The sequence below is a fragment of the Narcine bancroftii genome, chromosome 13, assembly GCF_036971445.1.
Source record: "Narcine bancroftii isolate sNarBan1 chromosome 13, sNarBan1.hap1, whole genome shotgun sequence".
Lineage (NCBI taxonomy): Eukaryota > Metazoa > Chordata > Chondrichthyes > Torpediniformes > Narcinidae > Narcine > Narcine bancroftii.
In genome coordinates this window covers 72,348,416-72,362,348 of record NC_091481.1, presented here as the reverse complement: position 1 = coordinate 72,362,348, position 13,933 = coordinate 72,348,416, and the positions used below count along the sequence as shown (strand labels likewise).

Below are 13,933 nucleotides of genomic sequence, written 5' to 3'. Positions count from 1 at the left end.
AGGATAGGTACTGTGACCAAACGCGTATGACGGCGACAAAGGGGAGGCGGGACGTTGTGGGTGCCGCGTCCTGTCAGAGTGCGGCAGGCTGCCGGACTGAGGCGCCCGGTCAGAGTGAAGCGGAAGCCAGCCTCGAGCTCCCGGCGCGATGGAATCGGCGCCTCATCCCGTCAAACTCTACGTGTATGACCTATCCCGCGGCCTCGCCCGTCAGTTCAGCCCCTTCATGCTCGGTGAGTGGAAGCCTGCGCGTCCGGGGAACATGGAGGATGGCGGCGGCAGGAGCCGTCAATCGAGGTCGGGGGCCGGGAGCCAGGACTAGGCCGCAACGTTTGTCAAATCTTATTCATTTAGACTCACTTTATTGTTTGGGGGAAAACTTGCAAACAATATTTTAATACAATTTCAAATTTAGGGTGAACTTTAACTGGAAACTGGCTCTGAAACGGAGCTAAATGCTGAGCGCCTCTGGCAACCAGCTCCATAAGGTCATCTGGAAAACGAACGTCTGCAGACCCCGGGGTTGGAGTAAAATCAGGACGCTGGGGAAACTCAGCAGGTCACACCGTGTCCTTGAGACAGCGGACGGAAAGGGAGAGACCAACGTTTCGGGCTTCAGCCCTTCATCAAGGTTCAGACGTCTGCCGACACTTTCCTCACGCCTTGCTGAAGGGCTCCAGCCCGGGGTGAAGGGCTCCAGCCCGGGGTGAAGGGCTCCAGCCCGGGGTGAAGGGCTCCAGCCCGGGGTGAAGGGCTCCAGCCCGGGGTGAAGGGCTCCAGCCCGGGGTGAAGGGCTCCAGCCCGGGGTGAAGGGCTCCAGCCCGGGGTGAAGGGCTCCAGCCCGGGGTGAAGGGCTCCAGCCCGGGGTGAAGGGCTCCAGCCCGGGGTGAAGGGCTCCAGCCCGGGGTGAAGGGCTCCAGCCCGGGGTGAAGGGCTCCAGCCCGGGGTGAAGGGCTCCAGCCCGGGGTGAAGGGCTCCAGCCCGGGGTGAAGGGCTCCAGCCCGGGGTGAAGGGCTCCAGCCCGGGGTGAAGGGCTCCAGCCCGGGGTGAAGGGCTCCAGCCCGGGGTGAAGGGCTCCAGCCCGGGGTGAAGGGCTCCAGCCCGGGGTGAAGGGCTCCAGCCCGGGGTGAAGGGCTCCAGCCCGGGGTGAAGGGCTCCAGCCCGGGGTGAAGGGCTCCAGCCCGGGGTGAAGGGCTCCAGCCCGGGGTGAAGGGCTCCAGCCCGGGGTGAAGGGCTCCAGCCCGGGGTGAAGGGCTCCAGCCCGGGGTGAAGGGCTCCAGCCCGGGGTGAAGGGCTCCAGCCCGGGGTGAAGGGCTCCAGCCCGGGGTGAAGGGCTCCAGCCCGGGGTGAAGGGCTCCAGCCCGGGGTGAAGGGCTCCAGCCCGGGGTGAAGGGCTCCAGCCCGGGGTGAAGGGCTCCAGCCCGGGGTGAAGGGCTCCAGCCCGGGGTGAAGGGCTCCAGCCCGGGGTGAAGGGCTCCAGCCCGGGGTGAAGGGCTCCAGCCCGGGGTGAAGGGCTCCAGCCCGGGGTGAAGGGCTCCAGCCCGGGGTGAAGGGCTCCAGCCCGGGGTGAAGGGCTCCAGCCCGGGGTGAAGGGCTCCAGCCCGGGGTGAAGGGCTCCAGCCCGGGGTGAAGGGCTCCAGCCCGGGGTGAAGGGCTCCAGCCCGGGGTGAAGGGCTCCAGCCCGGGGTGAAGGGCTCCAGCCCGGGGTGAAGGGCTCCAGCCCGGGGTGAAGGGCTCCAGCCCGGGGTGAAGGGCTCCAGCCCGGGGTGAAGGGCTCCAGCCCGGGGTGAAGGGCTCCAGCCCGGGGTGAAGGGCTCCAGCCCGGGGTGAAGGGCTCCAGCCCGGGGTGAAGGGCTCCAGCCCGGGGTGAAGGGCTCCAGCCCGGGGTGAAGGGCTCCAGCCCGGGGTGAAGGGCTCCAGCCCGGGGTGAAGGGCTCCAGCCCGGGGTGAAGGGCTCCAGCCCGGGGTGAAGGGCTCCAGCCCGGGGTGAAGGGCTCCAGCCCGGGGTGAAGGGCTCCAGCCCGGGGTGAAGGGCTCCAGCCCGGGGTGAAGGGCTCCAGCCCGGGGTGAAGGGCTCCAGCCCGGGGTGAAGGGCTCCAGCCCGGGGTGAAGGGCTCCAGCCCGGGGTGAAGGGCTCCAGCCCGGGGTGAAGGGCTCCAGCCCGGGGTGAAGGGCTCCAGCCCGGGGTGAAGGGCTCCAGCCCGGGGTGAAGGGCTCCAGCCCGGGGTGAAGGGCTCCAGCCCGGGGTGAAGGGCTCCAGCCCGGGGTGAAGGGCTCCAGCCCGGGGTGAAGGGCTCCAGCCCGGGGTGAAGGGCTCCAGCCCGGGGTGAAGGGCTCCAGCCCGGGGTGAAGGGCTCCAGCCCGGGGTGAAGGGCTCCAGCCCGGGGTGAAGGGCTCCAGCCCGGGGTGAAGGGCTCCAGCCCGGGGTGAAGGGCTCCAGCCCGGGGTGAAGGGCTCCAGCCCGGGGTGAAGGGCTCCAGCCCGGGGTGAAGGGCTCCAGCCCGGGGTGAAGGGCTCCAGCCCGGGGTGAAGGGCTCCAGCCCGGGGTGAAGGGCTCCAGCCCGGGGTGAAGGGCTCCAGCCCGGGGTGAAGGGCTCCAGCCCGGGGTGAAGGGCTCCAGCCCGGGGTGAAGGGCTCCAGCCCGGGGTGAAGGGCTCCAGCCCGGGGTGAAGGGCTCCAGCCCGGGGTGAAGGGCTCCAGCCCGGGGTGAAGGGCTCCAGCCCGGGGTGAAGGGCTCCAGCCCGGGGTGAAGGGCTCCAGCCCGGGGTGAAGGGCTCCAGCCCGGGGTGAAGGGCTCCAGCCCGGGGTGAAGGGCTCCAGCCCGGGGTGAAGGGCTCCAGCCCGGGGTGAAGGGCTCCAGCCCGGGGTGAAGGGCTCCAGCCCGGGGTGAAGGGCTCCAGCCCGGGGTGAAGGGCTCCAGCCCGGGGTGAAGGGCTCCAGCCCGGGGTGAAGGGCTCCAGCCCGGGGTGAAGGGCTCCAGCCCGGGGTGAAGGGCTCCAGCCCGGGGTGAAGGGCTCCAGCCCGGGGTGAAGGGCTCCAGCCCGGGGTGAAGGGCTCCAGCCCGGGGTGAAGGGCTCCAGCCCGGGGTGAAGGGCTCCAGCCCGGGGTGAAGGGCTCCAGCCCGGGGTGAAGGGCTCCAGCCCGGGGTGAAGGGCTCCAGCCCGGGGTGAAGGGCTCCAGCCCGGGGTGAAGGGCTCCAGCCCGGGGTGAAGGGCTCCAGCCCGGGGTGAAGGGCTCCAGCCCGGGGTGAAGGGCTCCAGCCCGGGGTGAAGGGCTCCAGCCCGGGGTGAAGGGCTCCAGCCCGGGGTGAAGGGCTCCAGCCCGGGGTGAAGGGCTCCAGCCCGGGGTGAAGGGCTCCAGCCCGGGGTGAAGGGCTCCAGCCCGGAACGTTGGTTGGTCCCTTTATCCCTGCTCTATAAAGGACACTGGGTGACCTGCTGAGTTTCCCCAGCATCCTGTTTTTACTCTTGAGACTGTGCAGCCTGGCAGGTGTCAGTGGTCTGTGATCAATGTGGTGTCATCTCTCTCCCATCTCCCTGTCTCCATTCTGATGGCTCCCCTCTAGCACTCCTCACTCAGCCCCAGATGCTCTTCAGTAGCTGAAAAGGCAGCCAGTGCTCAGCAAAGACAGTTATTTCTGCAATTTTCTTGTGTGTCAGCATCTTGTGTCTTTTTTTTAAAAAAACCCATCCTTACTGTTTGTTCCCCAAATCTTTTCAGAATCAGAATTTACTGTCATGAACAGGTCATGAAATTCGTTGTTCTGTATCAATGCAAACTTTTCCACCAACCACTTTTCTAAAACAAGCTAGAACATAATCATAGTTTAAACAGAATAGTGTCAAGTGAGTGCTTGCATCTTTTTCCAGGGTGGAAAACAACCCGTGTGTCTTATGAGCAATTTTATATAATTTGACAGCTGTATTTTGTTCACAGAATGGTCATTGTGTTCAATAACATGAAAGGATCTCTGTGCAGCCATTTATCCCATCACCACACCAAAAGCTGTGTAATCATTGTTCTGGTTTGGTGGTGGGGGGGGGGGGGTGAGATTGTTTCTGTACACAATTGCTGCTAGGTTTGCATGTGAATCAACCTCTGTCATTCAGAATAACTTGTACAAAGTGCTTACAGATTCTGTCTTTTCTGAAAGAAAAGTAGTACATTGGCATTATAGAATGAAATTGTCTGTCTTTCTGTCAGCTCTCACTTGGTTCCTTTTCAATATTTTCTCATTATTTCAAATTAAAGATGTAAAAAGAATTTTATTGAAAGAAACTTGGTTGTTACCCATTCTTTTGATCTGTAGTTTATGCCCTCTAGTTACTTGCATACTCCAACTGGTTAGCATTAAGGCCTCTGCCTTCCATCTTTCCATATGTCTCCTTCCCTCTGTCTCCGTTACCCCAGTTCTGCATTCACAGAGCCAAATTTCCCTCCCTCAATCAATTCTTGCCTTTCCTTTCTCCTGTCCTGGCACTTCTCCATATCCAATTAACATCTTTTGTCTGTTGGTTGTATTTCTCCTCCTGCCCTTTCTTTAATTCCAATGCCTGCCTGCTTTTTACTCCTACCTTGAAGGGATCAGGCCTGAGGGTTGGTTATATATCTTTACCTCCTGGATGCTGAGTTCCTCCAGCATTTGTTTTTATATCCAGCAGAGAAGTCCTTACACTGTGCTGACTCTGTTAAAGGTTCTGACCCCTGCCATGACTTTGCATGAGTGCAGGCAGGCTTTGGCTTATGTGGACCAGAGGCAAAGATCAGGGTGTAATTTCCTCATTCTGTCACTGTTAAAGGTGGTGTGGTGAACTTTTCATGTCCCAGTTATAAATGGTGACCAGAACAATTTGAATGGCTGAAAGAAGGTGGTTTATTTTTGCCACAGTCATATTAAGGAAATAATGGAACAGTTGGTTGAAAGATTGGTGGAAGATGTATAAAAAATATTTATTGAGAATACTTCAAGTTCATTATCATCCGAACTTGATGAAACCGTTTTCTCCAGTCCTTCATGCAAAAACATGCAAACACAACCAGACATGGGAAAATGTGGGATTGGAAGCTTGGATTGGGATTTTCTCCAACTAATTTTAAAGACATTTTGCCTGTTACAAGATCAAACTAGCAACCACAAAGAAGGTATATCACACAGGGGTAAAGATGAACAATTACTTTATTAACAAAAATTCACCTTCAAACTTTAATTCAACTCAAGATACAGCGCTGGCATATTACCAATTGAGATCCTACTTGAAGGACAAATTAGGAAGCAGTCTGAGTTTACCAGAGGGAAGTAACTTTGAATATGTGATTACAGATACAATGATAATCAAAAGATTTATAACAAATATGTATATTAAACTGCAAGAAAAGGAGAATGAGGAAACAAATGGTAAAACTAAACAAAAATGGGAACAAGATTTAAATATAAAGATAAAAAAGGAAACATGGGAGAAATTATGTTCTGGAACGATGAGAAATACAATAAATACGAGGTTACGCATGATACAATATAACTGGATACGCAGGCTATACATTACACCTTAAATAAATGGGACCCAACAGTATCTGATAGATGTTTTCGATGTAAAAAAGAAATGGGAACAACAATACATGCAATCTGGACATGTGAGAAAGTAGAAAAATTTTGGGAAGATCTAAACCAAGTATTAAATAAAATTACAGAAAACAATATACCAAAGAATCCAGAGATCTTCCTCCTAAGTAACATAAAAAACAAAGAATTTGGAATTGATTTGGAGGATGCACAAAAAAGATTTGTTAAGATAGCTCTAGCCGTAGCAAAAAAATGTATTATGTCAACCTGGAAATCGGAAGATAATTTGAAAATACAACAATGGTATATAGAAATGAATAAATGTATTCCATTAGAAAAAATAACGTATAGTTTAAGAAATAATATTGAAATATTTGAACAAATATGGGAGCCTTACATGAAACACAATAGCGAAAACTACCGGGGACATTCACTACCTAAATTAACGAAAGGAGAAGGAAATGAAAAGAATTGACTCAGTGGAATTTCTTGTTTATTTTTATTGAATGACAACATTGTTTGACTGGTTTAATGTATCCTAGATTTTGTACTTTAAATGGACGGGAGGGAGGAGGTAGGGAGGGTGGGATGGGAGGAGGGAGGGGGGGGAGAAATGGCACTGTATATATTTGAAAAGGAAAAAGTATGTATCATGGTTAATGTGGTTTATGGTGTGAAAAATAAAAAATTTTTTAAAAAAAACTAATTCAAAATCTCCCCCCCCCTTTATAACATTGCAAATTTTGATAACGGTGTAAAACTAATAAATTTCCCAGCCTAAATATAACATAAGCAATTAAAGTCTAAGTTATATTTCCAACCAGCCCACAGAAAAAACTTGGACACAAAGCACACAAGACTCACAAAACTTCGATCTCAACAAATTCAGTTTGTTTGGTAAACTAAAGCCAAAAGATCTTAGAGAGAGAGAGAGAGCACAAAATTCGAAGTTAACCTTCTTGTGTGGTTTGAAGAGAGAGGAACCACGGGCTTGGTCTGGATCCTTCTGGCTGTCTTTGGAATGGTTCATCCTTTTTGAAATCCCAACATTCTAAACTGTCCTCCAGACCATGACTCATGCTCTGGGCCTCCTTCCACTCCACAGCACCACCCAGTGATGGTTTATCGTCCAAGTCCAGAAATTTTTAGATCGTTTTCTGCACATGCTCAGTCCGTCTCCCACTCTCTCAGCAGTTCACCTTGGCTCTGGCCCTCTAAGGCAAACTGTCACTTTTTAACATAAAACCACACAACACACTGTAACTTACCTAATTGGGGAAACTGATAGAAAACACTTTAATGAGGATAACTCAAAGTGCTTATACAGTTAAATAATGAAAACAACTTGCATAACATTGTTTTGAATTCACCTAAGTGTTAAAGATTGAGGACACGTGTTTGGGAATGGTGAGAGGTGGCTAGAACCGTTAGCAGGTATTTGAGAGCTGTGCGAATAAAGAATGAGGACACTTCAAAATTCGAACCAGAACATGTACAAGTGAAAGCAGGAAGCTGTCTCCTCACCAGAGGGAAGGAGAAATATGCTACACTTTCTCTGAAGAGATGGGGATCCTGGGATGTGACCATACGAGTACATTTTTGCTGGGTCATAGAGAAATAGTTAATTGGTTGGTCAACTGGAGCCTAATTGAAAGTTAGAGCAAGCCCAGGGAGTGAAGGATCCACTTCCTACTTCAGTGAAGACATAGGTAGGTGCAGTCAGTCCCTTTAATGACCATGAGGGAAATATGTGAGTATGAACTGAAATGCTGTTTGAGGGAAGAAGTTGTTACCTCAGTGAATTGAATGTGTATTTAAACCCAGGGACATGGTCCACAAGCCATTTCTGTGCATTGTGTTTGAAAGGTGACTATAAACAAGTGCTTCTGCATTTAGAAGAGAGCAAGTGAAGAACAGCTTCATACTGAGCATTTGATGATTCTTTTCTTCAATGTTCTCCCCTTTAATTAAGCCTCTAATAAGCAACTGCTCCTTGAACTAAATGCATTGTTCCGCTCTTTTCATCATTCCCTTTACTAGGGTCTCAAATCCCTGTAATTCCTTGTCTACTTGCAACTTTTATTTAACCTTTACCTCTTAAAAGCTGTGTTAGGTTTTGCCCAATTAAAACCATTTGGTCTCCCACTAAATAGCTTTAACCCCAGAAACAAAGATTCATTATTGAAAGTGATGGCAACCTCTAAAATTAGAAATAATGATTCCCTGACAGTTCTCTGTAATTAGACGAAGATATGGGGGCACGGAGGATACATTTGAGAAATGGAGAGTGTTCTGGCTACCACATTGCAGGAAATGAATGATTGCACTAGAAAGGGTCAAGTGATTTGGAAAGACATTGCTGAGAATGAAAAATTGTAGCCATGGGAAAACAACTGGATAAGTTCAACTAAAACAGTGAATGTGAAGGTTTAACATTGTGGGGGGGGGGGGGGGGGGGGGTGGTGAACAGAGATAGGATAGTGAATGGGAAGGATGTCCCAGTTCACTAGTGGCTGCTTACCTCCTTGTTCTTTGTTTCAAACAGGAAAACAACTTGATGGAATATGGTGAGTTCATTTGCATTTTCAAAATAATATTCTTTTGCTAGTTAATGTCTTGTTTGTAAATGTGTATATTTTAAACATGCTTTTGTATCTGGTCCTCTGTTAGGCACACTGCTATTGTTGTCAATGGAGAAGAGTTCTTCTACGGTTCTGGGGGAATTGCAAACTGCCAGCCAGTGAGTGTTTTCTTTATTTTTTTTACCTTTGTTTACAAGTTCATTCTATTGTTCAGATCGTTTTCTGCTTGGGGTAGAAAACCCTTTCCCCTTTAGCTTCTGACAAGCCCTGGCATCTAGCCACCTCTGGACAAAATCCCCTTCTGGCCCATGTGGGCAACCCTGAACTACATATCATTTTCCAGAAGTAATTGATACTTGTCCCTCTGCTTTTTGGAAAAGCAGATTTTATATTTGATGTCAGAGTACATACATCACACATCGCATACAACCCTGTGATTCTTTTTCCTGCCGGCTAGGCAGAATTACCGCTTATTGGCAGTGCAAAAAAAAACTCTGCACAATGTACACATGTAAAGAAATCAAAAAATGTAAACTGTGCAATATAGAGAGAAAAAAAATCAATAAAGGGCAAAAGTAAGAATCCTTTAAGTCCCTGTGAATTTGTTGTTGAGGAGTCTAATGAAGGAGGGGTAGCAGCTGTTCCTGAACCTGGTGGCACGAGTCTTGTGCGAGTCGTTCCTGATGGCAGTATTGAGAACAGAGCATGTGCTGGGTGGGGTGGATCCTTGATAATGGCTGCTGCTCTCTGACGGCAGCATTCCCCGTAGATGTTCTCAGTGGTGGGGAGGGTTTTGCCTGTGACGCCTTGAGCTGTGTCCAGTATCTTTCGCAAGGGTATTGGTGTCCCCATCCTCAATATCTTGGGGAATATAATGAATCGATCTCCACTTCCCCCACTCCTTTTTATTATCCTTTGTCCTGGTAAATAGAATAAAAATTACTCATGGCACCTACACTTGCTTGTTTCCTCATTTTCATAGGTGTTTGTGTACCTACCCCATTCACCCTAGATCTCACCCAGCAAATGCACACAAACTTGTATGTTCTGTACATATGATAGAATTTTTGTGTTCAAATAATGAAGTAATTTAACTTAACAGCTGGTAGAATTGCATTCTATTTAATTGTGGCATGGTTAGCGCAGTGTAGTGATTAGTGCAACGCTGTTACAGCACCAGGGACCAGGGTTCGAATCCTGCATTGTCTGAAGGAAGTTTGTATGTTGTCCCAGTGTTTGTGTGGGTTTTCCCTGGGGATTCTGGTTTCCTCCCACCCACAAAACAAAACAATCTGCTGGGATTGTAAGTTAATTGGGTGTATTTGGGCATTACAGGCTCGAGGGCCGAAAGGGCCTGACTGTTTAAATTTACAAGTTTGTTATCATCCGATTGTACAGTCCAACAAAACCATGCTCTCCAGTACTCAATGCAAAAACAAAAATGCAGGCGCACACGCACGCACGTATGTCTCAACCTGTGGGGGAAAAAGCTGTTTCTCACCCTGGTGGTGATGTCTCTGACACATTTATTTCTTTCCTGACTGGAATTTCTGAAAGATGCTAAGTACAGGGTGTGATCTCTCTTCAAACAACAATCCCGATAGATTCCTCTGATGGGAGGGAAGGAGACCCCAGTGATCCTCTCTGGTGTTCTTATAGTTCTGTGGATTGACCACTGATCCAATTTTCAAGCTCATGAGTTCAAACCCATTTCCTTTTCCCTGGCCCAGGTTGCTGAGCAGGGAGCATATCTGGGGTCAGCTAAATTAGCACAAACCTGGGAATACGGAGTAAATTAGAGGGAGATAAATTGATTGGGAGTGAGAAGTGCTGGAATTGCACTGAGATCCAGTGTGGACTCGGTGAGCCCAGTGGCTTCCCCTTGTCGTCTAAAGATGAAAGTTTGAGACTATCTGGTTCCACATTACTAGTTGATTTGCAGAGATAACAGGGGAGGTATGATGCATTCCTTGCTTTATAACTTGCATTGCTGCATTCCTTCTGGTTATCTCCCCGAATGATGTTTCCCCAATCAGGAATTGCTTAAAATTCTGATTCTGGTATCATGTTTAATCTCTCTCTCAAATTACTGGAAAAGGTAGTATGGGGAGGGGGGAATAGGTAATTAACATAGCGTTTGTATCTTATTAACTCCAAATAACTTTTGCACTGTAATGTCATGTGATGTATCTTTTTATTCCTAGGGTGGGACTTTACTTGGGCCACCTGACTCTGTTGTTGACCTTGGTACCACAGAGGTGACTGAGGAGTTAATCATGGACTATTTATCATCTTTGGGAGAGTCATCATTCAGGTTAGTATCTGGTTTTTTATGTTCTCTACACACAGTCAGGGTAGATGTGTCATTTAGAACCAAGTACAAGGACCTACAAATGTCTTTCATAGTTTGGCGACAGCATGACCACTGCTAACATATTACAATAATTTTAAACTTAAAAAAAAATTCTGGGTTCTGTGAAACGCTGTAATGCTGCCAGCAACCCGAGTTCAAATCCGGCTCTGTCTGTAAGGAGTTTGTACATTCTCCCTGTGGCCTGCGTAGGTTTCCTCTGGATGCTCTTGTTTTTTCCCACCCTTAAAAATATACCAGGATCGTAGATTAATTGGGGTGTTTGGGAAGCACAAGCTGCCTGTAACCGTGCTGTATGTCTAACAAAAATCTTCATATCTACTGTCTTATCATTCATTTATTATAAAATCTATTGATGTGAATGTCATATTGTAATGGTGCCTTTCTACCAATGAAGCATTACAGTGCCACATAGGACTGAACATTTATTAAAAATGTCTTTTTATTGTCTTCTCTTAAATGCTGACTCACCATGGGTGAGTTCCACAAAAATTGCTTTATCTGCTGTAGATTTCTTTTTAAAACTTGATGTCAACTCTGGGATTTAGTCACCTTGTCAGCCTATATCACAAAGTTGGTGCATCAAACTTTTGTTCAAAAAATAGATTTTTATCGTCGATGAAGTCATATAGCAGTCTGTTCTCGGTCTTCAGGTCCTCGTTTGTGTTGTGCAGTTTTAACCCTGGGCCTATTGTAGGTTCTCTGGTTCAATGTAGTCATGGGTCTTTATGGAAAACATATGGTCTGTATCATCAATTTCCCATGATTTAACGCAGCTGTTTGGGCAGAATTATGCACCATTGGTTACAGACTTTTTATGCCTGTGACCTCATGATCTGTTACTAATTGCCACCAGATACCAAGTATCTGACTAGTTCATCTCATTCAACGTTTGATTTTTTTTTAACTAACTTGAATGTATTTGAATTGCGATGAACATGAGATGGGAAGTGGACCCAAAAATTCTGATTACAACAGGCAAAAGTAAATTGATTTACTCATGTCCTGAAGTCATGAACGAAATCTGGACATTTATAGTTGTAGAATAAATGGTTAGTTTCTATATTATAAATACAATAGAATCCCTTTTATCCGGAATTAAATCAACTGAAAACTCAAAACAACTGGCAAAAATAAAATAAATTTGACGAATAAGACTGGGCGAATGGACCCTGTGGGCAAACACTGAAACTTGCGCATGTTTCCCCCGCTGAACTCGCAATGCCCTTCAATGCATGTGCATTCTTTTCGCTGATATCACTTGTATGGAGGTGAGTGGGTTTCAGCGCCAGGAAGATGTTAAAGTTGTGTTGAAATGGTGGCGCCCAAGATAATTAGACAGCTAATGTTTGCCGCGGGGCAATTCTCCCAAAGTGTCTCCCTATCCCTGCCTAGTAAGAGTCTTTAACTGTAAATTTTGGGAAGGGAGGGGTTAATTAGGACAGTGGCACAGTTAGCACAACGTTATTACAGCACCAGTGACAGGGGTTCGAATTTAAATTTTGTAAGTTACAGGAACTACCCAATTAAAGTGAGCGTTACATAATTAAAGGCTACAATACTTGTTTTGGCACTATCTTTGAAGCATTCTTGATGCAGGTGTATTAGGCATTGGAAGAGCAAGTCTCAGTCAACCAGAAAATTTGCATATTCAGCATCTGCAATCCCCGTAGGTGCTGGATAATGGGCATACTACTGTACTTTAAATACCATACCAAATGTCAATGACATCTGTTTCTGAGCATCTTAACATCTTCGATTTAACCACTTCACTATTCTATGGAGTTTTTAAACCTCAATCTTTCTTGCTTCACAGGGGAGAATGTTACAAACTTTTTGAACATAACTGCAATACATTCAGTAATGAAGTGGCTCAATTTCTTACTGGGAAGAAGATTCCATCCTATATCACAGACCTGCCTGCTGAGGTTTTATCGACGTGAGTATTTAATTCCCCTTTTCTTGCTATTTGTTTTTGTTCACTTCTGAATGCACTGATCTTCATTGAAGCATCTTTAAAGGCTGTTAGAAAAAGTAACATTTCTGATCCGAGCAGATCCATGCTGTCTCCACTGTTCGTTCCCCACAATCAGCCAAAATAGATCTAGGCTAAAGAAGTAACAGTCAACTTACCATGCAGCACACAAATCTGCTGGAGAAACTCAGCATCCATAGGAAGTAAAGGGTAACCAACGTTTCGGCCACTGGACCTGCTAACCTTTACGTCCCCCAAATGCTGTGTGACCTGCTGAGTTTTTCCAGCATTGCACTGACCTTGGCGTCCGCAGACTTTCTTATTGAACTAGAGTCCACTTACCAGCCTTTGTGGATTCCTGACTGCAGTGATCCACTCTGGAAACTGTGTAGATGTCAGCCGTGATGGCCCTCTGTTGTTTCGTAGGCTGGCTTGCATTCTGACCATGGTAACGTTGTTGAATCACCAATGCTTAGAGAACCTGTACTCCACCAAAATATCCATGCCTTTTACCATCCATGGTAAAAATGAACAGCAAAACTTAACTTCTGTGTTCCTCTCCTTTTTGTTTTCAGTCCTTTTGGGCAACTCATTAAGCCAATCCTCGATTCTGTTCAAATTCAACCTGTGGGCGGAACCAGCATCAATGAAAATAATCAAAGCTAATAGAACCCAATAGAGAGCTGCTGTCTGCAGAGATATGTGGTCACCAGCCTCACAGAACTAAACTGATCTCAAGAAAAATGAAGATTTCCCTTCTCAAGTATCTTTAATCATATCTAACATGTAGAACAGTTGAAAAGTGCTATAAATTTCTTTTCTCTGTTTGAATTGTACACATACATTACTGAATTTTAAAGTGCAATATTTCAATTTTCATAGCCTGTTAGGTGTCTTTGAATGAACTGTGTTAATCTGCACTCATGAGACATTGCATTCTTTCTTGGAATACACTATTTTTTACCCCTATCGCCATCTGTCCGCCGGAATTTTCCAAAAATATACCACCAGCTGGGACATGTCAGTGTTCACCCACTGTAGTGCCAGTATTATTGCCAATGCATTGATCAATGCAAGGGGTAACGTTTCCAGTGTCATCACTGGAGTTATTTAATAAATGTGTTGCCTGTTGATATTATTGGGAGGGATAATTTCAGTTATTATTGCACTTTCATGTCGTACAAATGTCTCAATTGTTCATTTCTTATTGCTGGCCATTTTTATCTTTGACAACTAACTGCGCCACATGGAATTTGCTCCGGATTCCATCATTCCAGAGGGATTTTTGCCCTTCTAAATATTGGGAATATTTATTTCATGTCCACCACTACAGATTGTTGAAGATGGCCCTGGCCCCTGAGTGCTTTTTTTTTGTGTGATTATAGTTTCTTGGCAGTAAGATATTGGGGTATCCTATGAGATATGGAGTTAATCTCAGTACTTTA

General features: G+C 47.3%; 1 protein-coding gene across 1 annotated transcript; it reads left to right on the top strand.

The window, feature by feature from the left end:
- Positions 1-39: 39 nt before the first annotated feature.
- Positions 40-13,408, top strand: LOC138749034 (desumoylating isopeptidase 1-like). The gene is made up of 6 exons (XM_069910063.1): positions 40-233; positions 8,106-8,127; positions 8,231-8,300; positions 10,347-10,456; positions 12,330-12,452; positions 13,064-13,408. The coding sequence occupies exons 1-6, from the start codon at positions 149-151 to the stop codon at positions 13,152-13,154; spliced, it is 501 nt and encodes a 166-aa protein (XP_069766164.1). The 5' UTR covers positions 40-148; the 3' UTR covers positions 13,155-13,408.
- Positions 13,409-13,933: the final 525 nt, after the last annotated feature.